At 33.7% G+C, this 22,689-nt stretch overlaps 2 protein-coding genes across 3 annotated transcripts in view; one reads left to right on the plus strand and one right to left on the minus strand.

Annotated features, from left to right (window-relative positions):
* Positions 1 to 22,689, plus strand: part of cog6 (component of oligomeric golgi complex 6) — a 231,261-nt gene that overhangs the window by 145,415 nt on the left and 63,157 nt on the right. The gene's annotated exons all lie outside the window — the stretch shown is intronic.
* Positions 1 to 22,689, minus strand: part of LOC133614437 (LHFPL tetraspan subfamily member 6 protein) — a 154,336-nt gene that overhangs the window by 127,715 nt on the left and 3,932 nt on the right. Inside the window, exon 2 of the mRNA XM_061972387.2 lies at positions 12,279 to 12,763. Coding sequence (XP_061828371.1) covers positions 12,279 to 12,663 — 385 coding nt within the window. The 5' untranslated portion in view covers positions 12,664 to 12,763. The remainder of the gene's footprint in view (positions 1 to 12,278; positions 12,764 to 22,689) is intronic.

A 22,689-nucleotide genomic window follows, 5' to 3' on the forward strand; every position in this document is an offset into this window, starting at 1 on the left:
AACAACATGCTTTTAGTCAACGTTTAATCAATGTTGGGTTCTGACGTTGATTTAACCATTGAATTTTGGTCATTTCCCAACCAATATTCTACAACGCAAATAAAACGTTGAAACAACATTCTTTTTGACGTTTAATCAATGTTGGGTTCTGACGTTGATTTAACCATTGAATTTTGGTCATTTCCCAACCAATATTCTACAACGCAAATAAAACGTTGAAACAACATTCTTTTTGACGTTTAATCAATGTCAGGTTGTGACGTTGATTTGACCATTGAATTTTGGTCATTTCCCAACCAATATTCTACAACACAGATACAACGTTTAATCAATGTCAGGTTGTGACATTGATTTGACCATTGAATTTTGGTCATTTCCCAACCAATATTCTACAACACAAATACAACGTTGAAACAACATGCTTTTAGTCAACGTTTAATCAATGTTGGGTTGTGACGTTGATTTGACCATTGAATTTTGGTCATATTCTACAACACAGATACAATCAATGTCAGGTTGTGACATTGATTTGACCATTGAATTTTGGTCATTTCCCAACCAATATTCTACAACACAAATACAACATTGAAACAGCATACCTTTTGACAACGTTTATTCAATGTCAGGTTGTGACGTTGATTTGACCATTGAATTTTGGTCATATTCTACAACACAGATACAATCAATGTCAGGTTGTGACATTGATTTGACCATTGAATTTTGGTCATTTCCCAACCAATATTCTACAACACAAATACAACGTTTAATCAATTTTGGGTTCTGACGTTGATTTGACCATTGAATTTTGGTCATATTCTACAACACAGATACAACGTTTAATCAATGTCAGGTTGTGACATTGATTTGACCATTGAATTTTGGTCATTTCCTAACCAATATTCTACAACGCAAATACAACGTTGAAACAACATTATTTTTGACGTTTAATCAATGTTGGGTTGTGACGTTGATTTGACCATTGAATTTTGGTCATTTCTACAACACAGATACAACGCTTAATCAATGTCAGGTTGTGATGTTGATTTGATCATTGAATTTTGGTCATTTCCCAACCAATATTCTACAACGCAAATACAACGTTGAAACAACATTATATTTGATGTTTAATCAATGTTGGGTTGTGACGTTGATTTGACCATTGAATTTTGGTCATTTCTACAACACAGATACAACGTTTAATCAATGTCAGGTTGTGAAGTTGATTTGACCATTGATATTTGGACATTTCCCAACCAATATTCTACAACACAAATATAACGCTGAAACAACATGCTTTTTGACGTTTAATCAATGTTGGGTTGTGACGTTGATTTGACCATTGAAATTTGGTCATTTCCCAACCAACAACGAGGATCCAACATTTGACATCAATGTTCTCAATTCTCCAAACACAACTATTTTTGCAACGTTGTTTCAAAGTCAGTTTTGAAGCAGGTGTAATCAACGTTGTATCAATGTCTTGTGTCTGCTGGGTTGTCTGTTTGACTTTCCAGTTTCATTCCAACAACACTTTCATTGACACCTTAAACCTTTTTTCATCTGCATGACCTTTGGAGGAACTTTCTTTGGAACGTCACTACACTGATGGTGACTTTCCATTGTCTTCACATCCATTCTTCTTCTTTTTCACCTTCTCCTTCATTTTCTTCTTCTTCTTATTATTATTTCTCTTCTTCTTCTTCTCCTTCTCTTTCCTTTTCTTCTTCTCCTTCTTCCTCTCCTTCTTCTTCTTCTACTTCTTCTCCTTCTTCTTCCTCTCCTTCTTCTTCTTCTTCTTCTTCTCCTTCTTCATCTTCTTTTTCTTTTCCTTCTTCTTCTTCTCCTCCTTCTCCTTCATCTTTATCTTCCTCTTCTTCTTCTTCATCATTATCTTTATCTTCTTCTCTTTCTTCTCCTTCTTCTTTTACTTCTTCTTCTCCTCCTTTTTCTCCTTATTCTACTTCTTCTTCTCATTCTTCTTCATCTTCCTCTTTATCTTCTTCTCCTTCTTCTTGTTCTTCTTCTCCTCCTTCTTCTCCATCTACTTCTCTTTCTTCTTCCTCTTCTTCTCCTTCTTCTTCTCCTCCTTTTTCTCTTTCTCCTTCATCTTCTTCTCCCCCTTCTTCTTCTCCCCCTTCTTCTTCTCCTTCTTTTTCTTTTTCACCTTCTACTTCATCTTCTTCCTCTTCTTCTTCTTCTTCTTATTCCTCTTCTTATTCTTCTTCTTCTCCTTCTCTTTCTTTTTCTTCTCCTTCCTCCTCTTCTCCTTCCTCTCCTTCTTCTTCTTATCTTTATCTTATTTTCCTTCTTCTCCTCCTCTTTCTCCTTATTATACTTCTTCTTCTCATTCTTCTTCATCTTCCTCTTTATCTTCTTCTCCTTCTTCTTCTTCTTCTTCTCCTTTTTCTTCTCCTTCTCTTTCTCCTTCATCTTCATCTTCCTCTTCTTCTCCTCCTTCTTCTCCTTCTCCTTCTTGTTCTTCTTCTTCTCCTTATTTTCCTTCTCCTTCTCCTTCTTCTTCTTCTTCTTCTTCTGGGGCGACGTAGCTCGGTTGGTACAGCGGCTGTGCCAGCAACTTGAGGGTTGCAGGTTCGATCCCCGCTTCCGCCATCCTAGTCACGGCCATTGTGTCCTTGGGCAAGTGCCACCCACACTGGTTTAAATGTGACTTAGATATTGGGTTTCACTACGTAAAGCGCTTTGAGTCACTAGAGAAAAGCGCTATATAAATATAATTCACACTTCTCCTTCTTCATCTTTCTACTTCTTCTTCATAGCTGCTTGGCTTGCGTCCACATCAGCAGCCAAAGCATGATTGAAGAAGGAGTTATTACGTTGCGGTGCAGATAAGGAGAGCGAAGCTTTGATTGAATTCTTGAATGCAAAACCAGGCCTGCCAAAAAGCAATAAAAGTGTGGATGTTTTCAGAAGAAACATCTGTTGGTCTCAATGAGAGCCTCAAACTGCTTCTTTAGTGTCACACTTGCTGCAGGCCTCCACTATCTTGGCTTTTAACACCAGCTCTGCCATGCCAAAGTACACATTTCAAACGCGGACTTGGCCCGCCACATCATTTAATGTGGCCTGCTACATCATTTAATGTTGTCCGCCTTATTTATGTGGCCCACCACATCATTTAACGTGATTCGCCATATCATCAAATCATTTATTGTGGTCTGCCAAATCATTTCACGTTTGCCACATTGTTTTACGTGGCCCACCACATCATTTAACGTGGTTCGCCATGTCATCACATCATTTATTGTGGCCTGCCACATCATTTCACGTTTGCCACATTATTTTATGTGGCCCACCACATCATTTAATGCGGTTCGCCATATCATCACATCATTTATTGTAGCCTGCCACATCATTTCACGTTTGCCACCTTATTTTATGTGGCCCACCACATCATTTAATGCGGTTCGCCATATCATCACATCATTTATTGTGGCCTGCCACATAATTTCACGTTTGACACATTATTTTATGTGGCCCACCACATCATTTAACGTGGTTCGCCATATCATCAAATCATTATTGTGGCCTGCCACATCATTTCACGTTTGCCTCTTTATTTTATGTGGCCCACCAAATCATTTAACGTGTTTCGTCATATCATCACATCATTTATTCTGGCCTGCTTCACCATTTCACGTTTGCCACATTATTTTACGTGGCCCACCACATCATTTAACGTGGTTCGCCATATCATTACATCATTATTGTGGCCTGCCACATCATTTCACGTTTGCCACATTATTGTTTATGTTAATGTGGTTTGCCATATCACATCATTTATTGTGGCATCATTTCACGTTTGACACATTATTTTACGTGGTCCACCACATAATTTACAGTGGTTCATCATATCATCACATCATTTATTGTGGCCTGCTACATCATTTCATGTTTGCCCAATTTTTTATGTGGCCCACTACATCATTTAACGTGGTTCGCCATATCATCACATAATTTATTGTGGCCTGCTACATCATTTCAGGTGGCCCACCACATCGTTACATCATGTAATTGGCCCGCCACATCATTTAAGGTGGCCCGCTGCGTCATTTAATGTTGGCCCCCACGTTATTTCATTTGGCCCGCCACACCATTCATTTGGCCCGCGGAGCCGTTTAATGTATTCCGCCTTATTAGTTTATGTTGCCCGCCACAACATCACATCATTTAATGTGGCCCGCCACGCCATGTTAGTTTATGTGGCCTTCCACATCATCAAATCATTTAATGTGGCTCGCCACTTCATTTAATGATGTCTGCCACATCATTTTTGTGGCCCGCCACGCCATTTTATGTATTCCGTCATGTTAGTTTATGTGGCTCGCCACGTCATTTAATGTGGCCTGCCACATTGTTTAATGTTGTCTGCCACATCATGGCCCATCACATCATTCAATGTGGCCCGCCACGTCATGTAGTGTGGCCCGCCATATCATTTATGTGGCCTGTCACGCCATGTTATGTACTCCGCCATGTTAGTTTATGTGGCTCGCCACATCATTAAACGTGGCCAGCCACATTGTTTAACATGGCTTGCCATGTCATCACATCATCGCATCATTTAAAGTGGCCTGCCACATCATTTTGGGTGGCCCGCCATGTCGTCGGCCACATTTTCATTTGGGGCACCACGTCATTTATGTGGCCTGCCACAGCATTTTATGTGTTTTTCCATGTTATTTTCCGTGGCTCGCTATGTCATCACATCATTTAATGTGGCCCGCCACATGTAATGTTGTCCGCCACATTACTTTACGTGGCTCGCCACATCATCACATCATTTAATGTGGCCTGCCACGTCAGTATTGTCTGTCACATTATTTCATTTATGTGGCCCGCCACACCATTCAACATGGCTCTTTACATTATCATTTAATGTGGCCCACCACATCATGTAAAGTGGCCCGCGACATCATTTAATGTTGTCTGCCACAATGTTTCATTTGGCCCACAGGACCATTTATTTGGCCTGCCACATCATTCTGTGTCTTTTAATTAACGTGACTTGCTACATCATTTATTGTGGCTCGCCACATCATCAGACCATTTAATGTAGCCTGCCACATCATGTGATGTGGCCTGTGACATCATCTAATGTATGTCTTCAGACCAAATTCACCTCTCAGTAGTCATTTTAGCTTTTTTTTTTCAACGAGTTTCAGCACATTTTTGAACGCCCACTTTTAGCTCCAAAATGTGGGCGGGCCTTCATCAGCCTGCTGAGGTCACTTCCAAAAGACTTAACTTTCGGTTTCGATCCCCACTAAGGCAAGGCAGCAACATTGCAGGTTTTAGCAACACAACTAAATGGAATATGAGTAAAATACGCCCGTCTACACTCAAAATGGAACGAACCAAGCAAGAGGAGTATAACTTGCGGACATCATTTTATTGATTCTGACTTTGAGGGCAGAGTCAAAACCTGCCGAAAAACGGAAAAAAAGCAGACCTGGTGCTAAAATGCACGAGAAAAAAATGACAAGTCGCGAGTGTTCTATTTTGTGTCCTCTTCTACTGATGTTTGAAGAAATGCACAAAGAGCACGAGGACACAGGCTGTGGAAGAGCAGGCAAGTCTGGAAATGGCGACTCTTTTTCCAAACAGAATCCATTTTTTATAAGCAAGAAAAATACACGAAGAGAAGTTGTCAGTAAAATTTCCGTCATCTGGACGCTGTGTGCGCTTTAAACGTATGAAGACTTTTTTCTTTTTAAAGTCTTCTCCTTGCTTGCAGCGAGTCTCTGCAGGGAAGAAAGGATTCAGAGTGTGGGGGAGGGGGAGTTAACTAAATCCCTAACAACCAAATCCAAGTCAGGAATCTTTTGAAAGTATTTCACAGTCATTTGGAGAAGGTTTGGCTCGCCCTTCTGTCGAGCAAAACCAACACGGGAAAAGAAGCCTGAGATGTAAACAACAACACAAGCGAGGGCTAGGCCACAAGACTGAGAACTGTATCGCTACATTAGTGTTTTTTATTGGTCAAAAGCCATAATTATTGATATTTTATGGAAAATAAGGAGAACAATATATTGAATGTAAACATTCTTATTTATTTATTATTATTATTATTATTATTTTATTATTATTATTATGATTATATTATGTTTTTATTATTATATTATATTATTATTATATCTATGTATATTTGTTAATTTGTCATTCATATATATGTATTGTATATATTTTTTTAATTATATTATGTTTTTATTATTATATTATATTATTATTATATTTTATTATATTTGTAAATTTTTCATTCATATATGTGTATGTTTAAAAAAAAATTATATTATGTTTTTATCATTATATTATATTATTATTATAGTTGGTCATTTGTCATTCATATATTCATATATATGTATAATATATATATATTTTTTTATATTATGTTTTTATTATTATATAATGTTATTATTAAATGTATGTATTACATTTGGTAATTTTCCATTCATATATATGGTATATATATTTTTATTATATTATGTTTTTATTATATTATATTATGAATATATTTTTTTTATATTTGGTAATTTTTCATTCATATATATGTATGGTATAACTTTTTAAAATTATATTATGTTTATATATATATATATATATATATATATATATATATATATATGTATATATATATATATATATATATGGTATAACTTTTTTAAATTCTAATATGTTTTTATCATAATATTATTATATTTGGTAATTTTTCACTCATATACAGTATGTATAATATATATGTTTTAATTATGTTTTTATTATTATATTATTATATTTATTTATGTAGTGTGTTAATTTTTTTAAATTTTATGTTTCATTTTAATATTTTTTTAGTACTAATATGTATAGTATTTATAATTCATTATTTTATTTGTATACATCTATATATGTTTTACAAATATCCTATGTAATCTTCCTCTGATTATAATCCCTCAGCTTTCAAGGCAGAGAGGAAATGTCAACACAAGCATGGAAAACAAACAATGTAAACAAAATATTAAAATCACATTTAACACTTGAAAATAAGCTAAGGAATATGTAAGAAATGCATCATAAAGTGTAAGCAAATAGTGCAAAGTGTGAAAATGTAAACCTCGAGAAAACTGAGAAGAGCTAATTTCTGCAGGTTTAGCGGCAGCAAGTTACAGCTGTGCTCTAAAGGGTGAGCTAAGGTCTTAGTGGAAACGAGCAACCACACTGGTCTGACTAAACCTTTCCAGGTGTCTTTTCCTCTTTTATCCACAATTTCTTCATTTTGACTTTCTCCATGCAGAGAATCAAGCGCCAGACAAGCAAACTTGAAAGTTGATACTGTCACCTGATTGGCTGCTAGCGTGTCCCTCCCACTGATCAGATAGATAGATAGGTCTTTATTGTCATTGCACAAGTACAACGAAACTTTGTTTTCAGCACAAACCCGTTGAAGATTAGTCAAAACAAACAGTGTACAGGGTTACAGAACAGGAACGCTGATGGGTCGCCACAAGGCGCCCCGTAAAAGATGGGAAAAAGGTAAAACGCTGGGGAAGGATGAGTAAAAAACTCATACTTGCCAACCTTGAGACTTCCCATTTCGGGAGGTGGGGGGTGGGGGCGTGGTCGGGGGTGGGGCGGGCGTGGTTGGGGGGCGTGGTTAAGAGGGGAGGAGTATATTGACAGCTAGAATTCACCAAGTCAAGTATTTCATACATATATATATATATATATATATATATATATATATATATATATATATATATATATATATATATATATATATATATATATATATATCTACATCTTGAAAATATGCAAACAAACTGTGTTTAGATAATTGATACTTCAAACTTGCATAAATAAATATTAAGGAATATAACATAACTTGGGTTCTGATAGTTTCAAAATGTAATGAATAAAATGCTAAAGTTGTTGATAAACAAGCAATTATTTTAATAATTAAATATGGTCATTTTAAATGAATTATAATAATTTAAAATCAATTATTTCAAATATGTTTATTTTAATGTATAATTCTATGGCTGGATGTAATAAGGAGTCACGAAAAAATACAAATAAAAATACAATTAATTTTGATGTTTTCAGCAAAATATAGTAACAATTTATTTAGTTGTTTTTTTTAATTAATAAATATATTTATTTTTAGGTAAGATAAACATAATAATACAATCTAGTCTGGATGATTTAGTTCTTGTCACCCTGTTGTCCTCCCGTCATGAAAAAAGGCTGTCTTCACTCAAGTCTGCATGAAGCTGGAGGGGGCGTGGCTTCCAGCTCCGGCTGAAAATCGGGAGATTTTCGGGAGAATATTTGTCCCGGGAGGTTTTCGGGAGAGGCGCTGAATTTCGGGAGTCTCCCGGAAAATACGGGAGGGTTGGCAAGTATGAAAAAACTACAATCTAGACTGGGCTCCTAAGGGGGCCCAGTCTGGAGTGGGAAAAAAGCACATATACATATTACAACGTACATCTCGAGATATCTAGCAACAGAGGGAAGGGAGTGCGAGGTCATGATGGTAGGCCGCAGCTCTCAGGCGCTGACCATCCATTCATCACCCCTATGGTATTTGCGTCGAGGGCGTTGGGTTGGGGGGGTGGGGTGTGTATGTGTGGCGTATATTTTTGTGGTTGCATGTGTGTGTGTAAGCCCGTAGTGTGTCTCTGTTCCGCGGCCTTGATGTCTGTGCAGTCGCTAGTCCAAAGTCAACAACAACAGGTGTGTGTCCATGAGATCACTTCCCGCGTTCGTGCAACCAACCTTGCTTCCAAACCTCCGTTTTCTTCCCACGACAAAGAAAACATTTTTTTTTTTTATCGAACACGTGGATTTCGTTATTGTTATGGTTTTCCCGCCGAGCCCTAAGACGATGGACTCTTTGAATCCAAACGAGGTCCTCATTAGCATATGGACAAACACAACCTATCAGCAGACTGTCAACAACAGAGTGCAGCCGGGCCACTTTCCCAATTGTGTCACATCCAATTAGCCCTTGTGAGACGTCTCTAACCAGGCCGCCTTCAAAAAGATGGTAGCCCCCCCCACCATTACCCGGCTTTGCTCCACTGCCAAGCATGACTAGAAGTGGGAACATTTGCACGGAAAGACATCTTCCTTTAATCCCCTATCCTAAAATAGCGACTTGCTTACATAAAAGTGCACATTTGAGGCCTTCACCTTCGTCCTCCTCCACATCGTTAACACCAGGAGTGGGACGCACAGGTCCTCCTCGCACTTTCTCCTACAGCGGGGTAAAAAAAAAGAAAAAAAAAAAAAAAGCCCAGCAGGCTCCGTCAAAACTGTCTGCAACCTGTCACTCTCGCAGCCGAGCGGCGGGATGGCGATGGCGGATAGCGGCGCGGCGAGCCGCAGAATGCCAGCGAGCGTCGCCCACTTAATGAGAGGGCTGCGGCGTCTTAAACTAGGCCACGAAGTCTTCACGGTTCCCACTGCAGGCCCGGCACCCGGGAGCCGCCGGCCCACACGTGCACGGGGCAGATGGTAAACAGAAGTTACACACACACACACACACACACACACACACACACACTCGGATCAAATTGCCAAAAAAAGACGCTTTTTAAAGCTGCAGAGATGCAGTCTGGTCTGGACGAGACCGCCGCAAAGTACCGGCGTGGACTTCCTGTCCAAAGATGCCAGTCATGTGAGTCCCACCGCAGCACTTGAAGTCACAACAAAATATCTGAACGCTCGCCAAAGGTCTGCTACAAATACGAGAGAACGTGGAAAATGGTCGGAAAATACAGGAAGTGATATTTATATGTATGTATATACATATACATATACATATATATATATATATGTGTGTGTGTACATGTATATATGTATATATGTGTCCTGGGCATGACGTTAAAGTGCATCCGGCAGTGGAGGCTCCTCTATGGGGTCTTGGGGCACTAGGAGGTTAACCCCTTTACTACTGTTACCCCAGGTGGCCCTTGGCAAAGGCCTAGTACCTGACTGCACCCTAGCCAGGGATACGGTGAAGACCTCAACAGCGGAGCAGGCATAAGACGGTAGATTTAAGAACTACCACGACGGCGGAAGAAGGCTGCAGCAGAAAAGGGTCCCCAGTCGTCTTGGACTCCATGCCACTGGACCCTGACCCGATTTCTGTCAAGGATCGTGTGGTGACTGTCTGTGCACCAGTCTCCCCACGTTAAACAAAGTCACGCACAGGCATCCTCCATAAAGGGATACACCCCTACCAGGAGGATCGTCATACTCGTTCGAGTGACCGCTGATGATGATGATATGTATATGTAAATATATACGTATATATGTATATATGTACCGTATTTTTCGGAGTATAAGTCGCACCGGAGTATAAGTCGCACCTGCCAAAAATGCATAATAAAGAAGGAAAAAAACATTATGCAACTTTCATAAACTATGAAAAAAACTGCGACTTATAGTCCAAAAAATACGGTACATATGTATATATATATGTATATGTATATGTATGTATATGTGTATATATATGTCTATATGTATATTGATGCGTATATTTGTGTATATATATATATAAATATATGTATATACGTATATATGTATATAGAGTCGTGGTCAAAAGTGTACATACACTTGTAAAGAAGATCATGTCACGGCTGTCTTGAGTTTCCAATCATTTCTACAACTCTTATTTTGTTGTGATAGAGTGATTGGAGCACATATTTGTTGGTCACAAAAAACATTCATGAAGTTTGCTTCTTTTATGAATTTATTATGGGTCTACTGAAAATGTGAGCAAATGTGCTGGGTCAAAAGTATACATACAATATTTGGTTACATGTCCCTTAGCAAGTTTCATTGCAATAAACTGGGATTAGCCAAACAGCTCACTTTTTGTTTCATCCGACCACAGAACTTTCCTCCAGAAGGTCTTATCTTTGTCTATGTGATGTCAGATGAAACAAAAATTAAGCTGTTTGGCCACAATACCCAGCAATATGTTTGGAGGAGAAATGTTGAGGCCTTTAATCCCAGGAACACCATACCTACCGTCAAGCATGGTGGTGGTAGTATTATGCTCTGGGCCTGTTTTGCTGCCAATGGAACTGGTGCTTTACAGAGAGTAAATGGGACAATGAAAAAGGAGGATTACCTCCAAATTCTTCAGGACAAGCTAAAATCATCAGTTGGGTCTTGGGCGCAGTTGGGTGTTCCAACAGGACAATGACCCCAAACACACGTCAAAAGTGGTAAAGGAATGGCTAAATCAGGCTAGAATGAAGGTTTCAGAATGGCCTTCCCAAAGTCCTGACTTAAACATGTGGACAATGCTGAAGAAACAAGTCCATATCAGAAAAGCAACACATTTAGCTGAACTGCACCAATTTTGTCAAGAGGAGTGGCCAAAAATTCAAGCAGAAGCTTGTGGATGGCTACCAAAAGCGCCTTATTGCAGTAAAACTTGCCAAGGGACATGTAAGCAAATATTAACATTGCTGTATGTATACTTTTGATCCAGCACATTTGCTCACATTTTCAGTAGACCCATAATATACTCATAAAAGCAGCAAACTTCATGAATGTTTTTTGTGAGCAACAAGTATGTGCTCCAATCACTCTATCACAACAAAATAAGAGTTGTAGAAATTATTGGAAACTCAAGACAGCCATGACATTATGTTCTTTACAAGTGTATGTAAACGTTTGACCACGACTGTATATGTATGTGTATATATGTATATTTATACGTATATATGTATGTGTATATATATAAATATACAGTATGTATACATATGTATATAACATATATATACAACATATGTATGTATGTATATTTATTATATAACATATATACCATACATGTATATATTTATATAATATAAAAACATAAATGTATATATAATATATATAGTGTATATATGTATATAAATATACATACACAAATATATAGAGCGTACACAATACGGCTCAGTTATACACAGATATCATATGTAAAAAAACACTTTATTCTTGTGGTTTTAGTACAGTATAATCGAAAAAGCACCGGCAGGAACAGCTGCGGCTGTAGGCAACCTCCCAATACAGTTTAAGAGGTGTCAAACACTACCGTGTTTGTGCGTCACAACAAGTGTTTACAATCGACTTGTCAGCACTATTAATGCTGACTCAGCGTTTTGACCCTTCCTGCTGTTACAACATTGGTTGTGTCGTATGTTTGATTCCTTTCCACTTTCTCATGCCCTCCAAACCATGACTGAAGTAAAAATTTCAAAAAAAGTTGCATGTACACTCACCTCCGATAAACTGGATGGCTCCCGCCACGCGGCCGATAGTGCGCGAGATGAGGTCAGAGATGCAGCACCCCATGAGAGCGGTGAGCGCCACCAACAGGAGGAGGCCGCAGCCGGCGCCCGTCACCACCGTGCAGATCCGCCACTCCACGCTGGGGATGGCGCCGAAAGAGGCGTAGCGGCCGCACTGCTCCAGCATCACCGTGGTCTGCCGCTCCTCGTCCCGCACCGGATAGGAGCACCGGCGGAAGGTGCCGAAGGACACCGGCTTGTCCATCTGCGCGCCCATCAGCCAATAGGGCATGAAGAAGCCCACGCAGGAGGCGGCGGCGCACAGCAGCGACAACAGTGCCCACAGCGCACCGGCACACGTCAGGCTGGACCCCATGTTGGACGGCTGGCGAGAAAGAATGCGGGTCGGCGAGCAGTGAAAGCAAAATTCTGGGAAGGAAGTGTGGCGACTTCACCTCCTGGGTGACGTTGGAGCCCTGAGAAGACACGAATGACATCATAGTAATGTCAATTATAATCATATAACATCCTCATAATGTCAACTATAATCATATAACATCCTCGTAATGTCAACTATAATCATATAGCATCATCGTAATGTCAACTATAATCATATAACATCATAATAATGTCAACTATAATCATATAACATCCTCGTAATGTCAACTATAATCATATAACATCACTGTAATGTCAACTATAATCACATAACATCATCGTAATGTCAACTATAATCATATAACATCATTGTAATGTCAGCTATTATCATATAACATAATCGTAATGTCAACTATAATTATATAACATCATCGTAATGTCAACTATAATCATATAACATCATAATAATGTCAACTATAATCATAAAACATCATCGTAATGTCAACTATAATCATATATCATCGTAATGTCAACTATAATCATATAACATCATAGTAATGTCAACTATAATCATATAACATCATCGTAATGTCAACTATAATCATATAACATCATCGTAATGTCAACTATAATCATATAACATCATCGTAATGTCAACTATAATCATATAACATCATCGTAAGGTCAACTATAATCATATAACATCATCGCAATGTCAACTATAATCATATAACATCATCGTAATGTCAATTATAATCATATAACATCATCGTAATGTCAACTATAATCATATAATCGTAATGTCAACTATAATCATATAACATTGTAATGTCAACTATAATCATATAATCGTAATGTCAACTATAATCATTTAACATCATCGTAATGTCAACTATAATCATATAACATCATCGTAATGTCAACTATAATCATATAACATCATCGTAATGTCAACTATAATCATCTAACATCATCGTAATGTCAACTATAATCATATAACATCATCGTAATGTCAACTATAATCATATAACATCATCGTAATGTCAACTATAATCATCTAACATCATCGTAATGTCAACTATAATCATATAACATCATCGTAATGTCAACTATAATCACATAACATCATCGTAATGTCAACTATAATCATATAACATCATCGTAATGTCAACTATAATCATATAACATCATCGTAATGTCAACTATAATCATATAACATAATAATGTCAACTATAATCATAAAACATCATCGTAATGTCAACTATAATCATATATCATCGTAATGTCAACTATAATCATATAACATCATAGTAATGTCAACTATAATCATATAACATCATCGTAATGTCAACTATAATCATATAACATCATCGTAATGTCAACTATAATCATATAACATCATCGTAATGTCAACTATAATCATATAACATCATCGTAAGGTCAACTATAATCATATAACATCATCGCAATGTCAACTATAATCATATAACATCATCGTAATGTCAATTATAATCATATAACATCATCGTAATGTCAACTATAATCATATAATCGTAATGTCAACTATAATCATATAACATTGTAATGTCAACTATAATCATATAATCGTAATGTCAACTATAATCATTTAACATCATCGTAATGTCAACTATAATCATATAACATCATCGTAATGTCAACTATAATCATATAACATCATCGTAATGTCAACTATAATCATCTAACATCATCGTAATGTCAACTATAATCATATAACATCATCGTAATGTCAACTATAATCATCTAACATCATCGTAATGTCAACTATAATCATATAACATCATCGTAATGTCAACTATAATCATCTAACATCATCGTAATGTCAACTATAATCATATAACATCATCGTAATGTCAACTATAATCATCTAACATCATCGTAATGTCAACTATAATCATCTAACATCATCGTAATGTCAACTATAATCATATAACATCATAATAATGTCAACTATAATCATATAACATCATCGTAATGTCAACTATAATCATATAACATCATAATAATGTCAACTATAATCATATAACATCATCGTAATGTCAACTATAATCATATAACATCATAATAATGTCAACTATAATCATATAACATCATCGTAATGTCAACTATAATCATCTAACATCATCGTAATGTCAACTATAATCATATAACATCATCGTAATGTCAACTATAATCATCTAACATCATCGTAATGTCAACTATAATCATCTAACATCATCGTAATGTCAACTATAATCATATAACATCATCGTAATGTCAACTATAATCACATAACATCATCGTAATGTCAACTATAATCATATAACATCATCGTAATGTCAACTATAATCATATAACATCATAATAATGTCAACTATAATCATATAACATCATCGTAATGTCAACTATAATCATATAACATCATCGTAATGTCAACTATAATCATATAACATCATAATAATGTCAACTATAATCATATAACATCATCGTAATGTCAACTATAATCATATAACATCATAATAATTTCAACTATAATCATATAACATCATCGTAATGTCAACTATAATCATATAACATCATAATAATGTCAACTATAATCATATAACATCATCGTAATGTCAACTATAATCATATAACATCATCGTAATGTCAACTATAATCATATAACATCATCGTAATGTCAACTATAATCATATAACATCATAGTAATGTCAACTATAATCATATAACATCATCGTAATGTCAACTATAATCATATAACATCATCGTAATGTCAACTATAATCATATAACATCATCGTAATGTCAACTATAATCATATAACATCATCGTAAGGTCAACTATAATCATATAACATCATCGCAATGTCAACTATAATCATATAACATCATCGTAATGTCAATTATAATCATATAACATCATCGTAATGTCAACTATAATCATATAATCGTAATGTCAACTATAATCATATAACATTGTAATGTCAACTATAATCATATAATCGTAATGTCAACTATAATCATTTAACATCATCGTAATGTCAACTATAATCATATAACATCATCGTAATGTCAACTATAATCATATAACATCATCGTAATGTCAACTATAATCATCTAACATCATCGTAATGTCAACTATAATCATATAACATCATCGTAATGTCAACTATAATCATCTAACATCATCGTAATGTCAACTATAATCATATAACATCATCGTAATGTCAACTATAATCATCTAACATCATCGTAATGTCAACTATAATCATATAACATCATCGTAATGTCAACTATAATCATCTAACATCATCGTAATGTCAACTATAATCATCTAACATCATCGTAATGTCAACTATAATCATATAACATCATAATAATGTCAACTATAATCATATAACATCATCGTAATGTCAACTATAATCATATAACATCATAATAATGTCAACTATAATCATATAACATCATCGTAATGTCAACTATAATCATATAACATCATAATAATGTCAACTATAATCATATAACATCATCGTAATGTCAACTATAATCATCTAACATCATCGTAATGTCAACTATAATCATATAACATCATCGTAATGTCAACTATAATCATCTAACATCATCGTAGTGTCAACTATAATCATCTAACATCATCGTAATGTCAACTATAATCACATAACATCATCGTAATGTCAACTATAATCACATAACATCATCGTAATGTCAACTATAATCATATAACATCATCGTAATGTCAACTATAATCATATAACATCATAATAATGTCAACTATAATCATATAACATAATCGTAATGTCAACTATTATCATATAACATCATCGTAATGTCAATTATAATCATATAACATCATTGTAATGTCAACTATAATCATATAACATCATAGTAATGTCAACTATAATCATATAACATCATTGTAATGTCAACTATAATCATATAACATCATCGTAATGTCAACCATAATCATATAACATCATCGTAATGTCAACTATAATCTTATAACATCACTGTAATGTCAACTATAATCATATAACATCATCGTAATGTCAGCTATTATCATATAACATAATCGTAATGTCAACTATTATCATATAACATCATCGTAATGTCAACTATAATTATATAACATCATCGTAATGTCAACTATAATCATATAACATCATAATAATGTCAACTATAATCATATAACATCACTGTAATGTCAACTATTATCATATAACATAATCGTAATGTCAACTATTATCATATAACATCATCGTAATGTCAACTATAATCATATAACATTATCGTAATGTCAACTATAATCATATAACATCATCGTAATGTCAATTATAATCATGTAACATCATCGTATTGTCAACTATAATCATATAACATCATCGTAATGTCATCTATAATCATATAACATCATCGTAATGTCAACTATAATCTTATAACATCACTGTAATGTCAACTATAATCATATAACATCATCGTAATGTCAGCTATTATCATATAACATAATCGTAATGTCAACTATTATCATATAACATCATCGTAATGTCAACTATAATTATATAACATCATCGTAATGTCAACTATAATCATATAACATCATAATAATGTCAACTATAATCATATAACATCACTGTAATGTCAACTATTATCATATAACATAATCGTAATGTCAACTATTATCATATAACATCATCGTAATGTCAACTATAATCATATAACATTATCGTAATGTCAACTATAAACATACAACATCATCGTAATGTCAACTATAATCATATAACATCATCGTAATGTCAACTATAATCATCTAACATCATCGTAATGTCAACTATAATCATCTAACATCATCGTAATGTCAACTATAATCATATAACATCATCGTAATGTCAACTATAATCATATAACATCATCGTAATGTCAATTATAAACATATAACATCATCGTAATGTCAACTATAATCATATAACATCATCGTAATGTCAACTATAATCATATAACATCATCGTAATGTCAATTATAAACATATAACATCATCGTAATGTCAACTATAATCATATAATCGTAATGTCAACTATAATCATATAACATTATCGTAATGTCAACTATAATCATATAACATCATCGTAATGTCAACTATAATCATATAACATCATCGTAATGTCAGCTATTATCATATAACATCATCGTAATGTCAACTATAATCATATAACATCATCGTAATGTCAATTATAAACATATAACATCATCGTAATGTCAACTATAATCATATAATCGTAATGTCAACTATAATCATATAACATTATCGTAATGTCAACTATAATCATATAACATCATCGTAATGTCAACTATAATCATATAACATCATCGTAATGTCAGCTATTATCATATAACATCATCGTAATGTCAACTATAATCATATAACATCATCGTAATGTCAACTATAATCATATAACATCATCGTAATGTCATCTATAATCATATAACATCATCGTAATGTCAACTATAATCATATAACATCATCGTAATGTCAGCTATTATCATATAACATCATCGTAATGTCAACTATAATCATATAACATCATCGTAATGTCATCTATAATCATATAACATCATCGTAATGTCATCTATAATCATATAACATCATCGTAATGTCAACTATAATCATATAACATCATAATAATGTCAACTATAATCATATAACATCATCGTAATGTCAGTTATAATGATACGCTGGAGACACTGCATTAGGAACAGACAGGAGGGCCTAACTACTTCACGTAGTATTCTCATACTATTACGACTTTATTTTCTTAATAATACGACTTCTTTCTCAGGCTTAAGACTTACAAAGTTGACTTTTTCTTGACCATTTTTTTTTTTGCAATTTTTGCAATGTTCTCATAACATTACAACTTTTTTTTCGTAATGTTGCGACTTTTTCTCATACTATTACGACTTTATTTTTGGAATAATACGATTTATTTCTTAGGCTTAGGGCTTTGCTTACAAAGTTGACTTTTTCTTAACTTTTTTTTGCAATCTGTGTTCTCATAACATTACAACTTTTTTTTCGTAATGTTGCGATTTTTTCTCATACTATTCCGACTTTATTTTCGTAATAATACGACTTCTTTCTTAGACTTAGGACTTACAAAGTTGACTTTTTCTTAACCTTTTTTGTCGCAATCTATTCTCATAACATTACAACTTTTTTCTCGTAATATTGCAAATTTTTCTCATGCTATTACAACTTTATTTTTGGAACAATACAACTTTTTTCTTAGTCTTGGGACTTTCCTTACATTCTAAAAATGTTTTTATGAAAAAAGTGACTTTTTCATAACCTTCTTTGGCGCATTTTATATTCTCGTAACATTTCAACTTTTTTCTCGTAATGTTGCGACTTTTTCTCATATTATTATGACTTTATTTTCGTTATAATACGACTTTTTTTCTTAGTCTTAGGACTTGCAATCTAAAAACTTTTTTCTTGCAATCTTTGTGCTCAACTTATTCTCAGCATTGTAATTATTTGACACTTTTTAAAATAACGTTTCTACTTCTGTAATACTGTTTTATGACTTTTTTTGTAACCATCCATCCATCCAGTTCGGGGTCGCGGGTGTTGCTGGAGCCTATCTCAGCTGCACATGGGCGGAAGGCGGGGTACACCCTGGACAAGTAACTTTATGTCTTCATTTTGTAATAGTACAAATTTTTTTCTTACAATCTTTGGACTTTTCTTGCAATAAAAAAAAACAATTCTAGCAATGATTATGCTAAAAACATCACAACTTCATTCTTTTGACATATTTAGTTTTGACCAAAATTTTGACATCAGGTTTTTACTTTTAGCAATACTGTTTTATGACTTTTTTTACATCACGTTTTTACTTTCAGCAATACTGTATTATGACTTTTTTTGTAATGTTACAACTTTATTTTCGTAATAGTATCGTTTGTTTGTTTTTTTACAAGATTTGTTTTTTTTAGAAAACCTTTTTTTCTACACAATCTTTGTGCTAAAAAAATCAAAACGTTGACATTCTCCTATTGTAATTTTTGACAACTTTTTTTCTTAATGTTTCTACTTTTTTTTAAATATTGTATTCTCACAGTTTTCTTGTAATATTGCAAAATTTTTCTCACATTCTAATAACTTTTTTTTCTTCACAAGCCATATTCTTGTAATATTACAACTTTATTCACGTAACATTGCGACATTTTCTCACGCTATTACGACTTTTTTTTTTTACTTCTTTCTTGGGACTTGCAATCTAAAAACTTTTTTTCTTGCAATCTTTGTGCTCAACTTTAACAACTTTCTCTTTCTGTTGTATTTTTTTTAATTTTTTTATTTTTTCATAATGTTTCTACTTTTTTAATACTGTATTACTTTTTCGTAACATTACAAATGCTCGTAATCGTACAATTTTTTTCTCGCATATTTGCGGGGGTTTTTTTTATACCTTTTTTTCACACAATCTTTGTGCTAAAAAATCTAAGTGTTGACATTCTCTTAACATCGTAATTTTTTATAACTTTTGTAATACTGTATTACGACATTTTTCGTAACATTGCAACTTTATTTTCGTAATAGTATGATGTTTTTCTTGCAATTTTTGGACTGTTCTTGCAATATAAAAACATTATTTCTCACAATTTTAATGCTAAAAACATCGCAATTTGATTCTTTTAACGTTGGAATTTTAGAAAAATTTGTACATCACTTTTCTACTTTGACTTTTTTCTCAAAATGTTACAATTTTATTTTCGGAATTGTAACGTTTTTTTCTTGCGGTGTATTTGGGGGTTTTCCGAAAACATATTTTTCACGCAATCTTTTTGCTCAAAACCTCAAAACGTTGACATTCTCCTAACGTTATAATTTTTTACAACTTTTTTTTTTTAACGTTTCTACTTTTTGTAATACTGTACTCCCACTTTTTCTTGCAATATTACATTTTTTCTCACATCGTAATAACTGTTTTTCTTACAATCCATATTTTCGTAATATTACAACTCTATCAACGTAACATTGCGACTTTTTCTCATACTACTACGACTTTATTTTTGTAATCATAACATTTTTCTCTTAGTCTTGGGACTTTTATTGCAATCTTTGTGCTCAACTTTCCCAACTTTCAACGTTTTTTATATAGCGTTTCCACTGATGAATACTGTGTTATGACTTTTTTTTCCCGTAACGCTACAAATGTATTTTCGTATTTGTAAAATATATATATATTTTTTGCAACGAGCGGTAAAAAATTCATGAATGCAATATTAGGACTTTTCCATATACCTGTATATGTACTGTATGCAAATATTACAACTTTATTGACGTAACATTGCGACTTTTTCTCATACTAGTACGACTTTATTTTGTAATAATACAATTTTTCTTAGTCTTGGGACTTTTCTTGCAATCTTTGTGCTCAACTTTCACAACTTTCTCTCAACGTATTTTTCATAACGTTTCCACTTTTGTAATACTTTGTTCCGACTTTTTTTTCCCGTAATGCTTCAAATACATTTTCGTATCCGTACAATTTTTTTGTTGTTGTTGTTGCAACAAGCGGTACAAAATAAATGAATGCAATATTAGGACTTTTACACATATATGTATACAAATATTACAACTCTGTTGACGTAACATTGCAAATTTTTTCTCATACTACTACGACTTTATTTTGTAATAATACAATTTTTCTCTTAGTCTTGGGACTTTTCTTGCAGTCTTTGTGCTACAACGCTAACGCTACAAATTCATTTTCGTATTGGTACAATTTTTTATTTATTTTTTTGGAACCAGTGGTAAAAAAAAAATAATGGATGCAATGTTAGGACTTTTACATACAGTATATTTGATACAAATATTACAACTTTATTGACGTAACATTGCGACTTTTTCTCATACAAGTACAACTTTCTTTACATAATAACACAATTATTTTCTTATTTTTGGGACTTTTCTTGCAGTCTTCGAGCTTAACTTTCACGACTTTCTCTCAACGTTTTTTCCATAACGCTTCTACTTTTGTAATACTGTGTTATGACATTATTTTTGTATTTTTGTATTATTTTTGTAATAATACAACATTTTTCTTAGTCTTGGGAATTTTCTTGATGTATTTGTGCTCAACTTTCACGACTTACTCTCAACGTTTTTTTCATAACGTTTCTACTTTTTTAATACTGTGTTACAACTTTTTTTTCCTTAACGCTACAAATGTATTTTCGTGTTGGTGCAATTTTTTATTTTTGCAACAAGCGGTAGAAAATGAAAAAAAAATGGATGCAATATTATGACTTTTCCATATATATGTATACAAATATTACAAATATTATAACTTTATTGATGTAACATTGCGACTTTTTCTTATACTAGTACGACTTTATTTTTGTAATCATAAATTGTTCTGTTAGTCTTGGGACTTTTCTTGCAGTCTTTGTGCTCAACTTTCACGACTTTCTCTCAAAGTCTTTTTCATAACGTTCCTACTTTTGTAATACTTTGTTCCGACTTTTTTTTCCCGTAATGCTACAAATACATTTTTGTATCTGTACAATTTTTGTTGTTGTTGCAACAAGCTGTACAATATACAAAATGTAGGCAATATTAGGACTTTTCCATATATATATATATATACAAATATTAAAAATATTACAACTTTATTGACGTAACATTGCGACTTTTTCTCATACAAGTACGACTTTATTTTCGTAATAATAAAAAATGTTTCTTATTCATGGGACTTTTCTTGCAGTCTTTGTGCTCAACTTTCACAACTTTTTCTCAACGTTTTTTTCATAACGTTTTTTACTTTTGTAATACTGTGTTACGACTTTTTTTTTTTCCGTTACGCTACAAATTTATTTTCGTATTCGTACTGTATTACGACTTTTTTTGTATTAGTAAAAAAAATGTTTGCAACAAGCGGTTTTAAAATGAATGGATGCAATATTAGGACTTTTCCATATATATGTATA

This window comes from Nerophis lumbriciformis, linkage group LG17 (assembly GCF_033978685.3).
Source record: "Nerophis lumbriciformis linkage group LG17, RoL_Nlum_v2.1, whole genome shotgun sequence".
NCBI lineage: Eukaryota > Metazoa > Chordata > Actinopteri > Syngnathiformes > Syngnathidae > Nerophis > Nerophis lumbriciformis.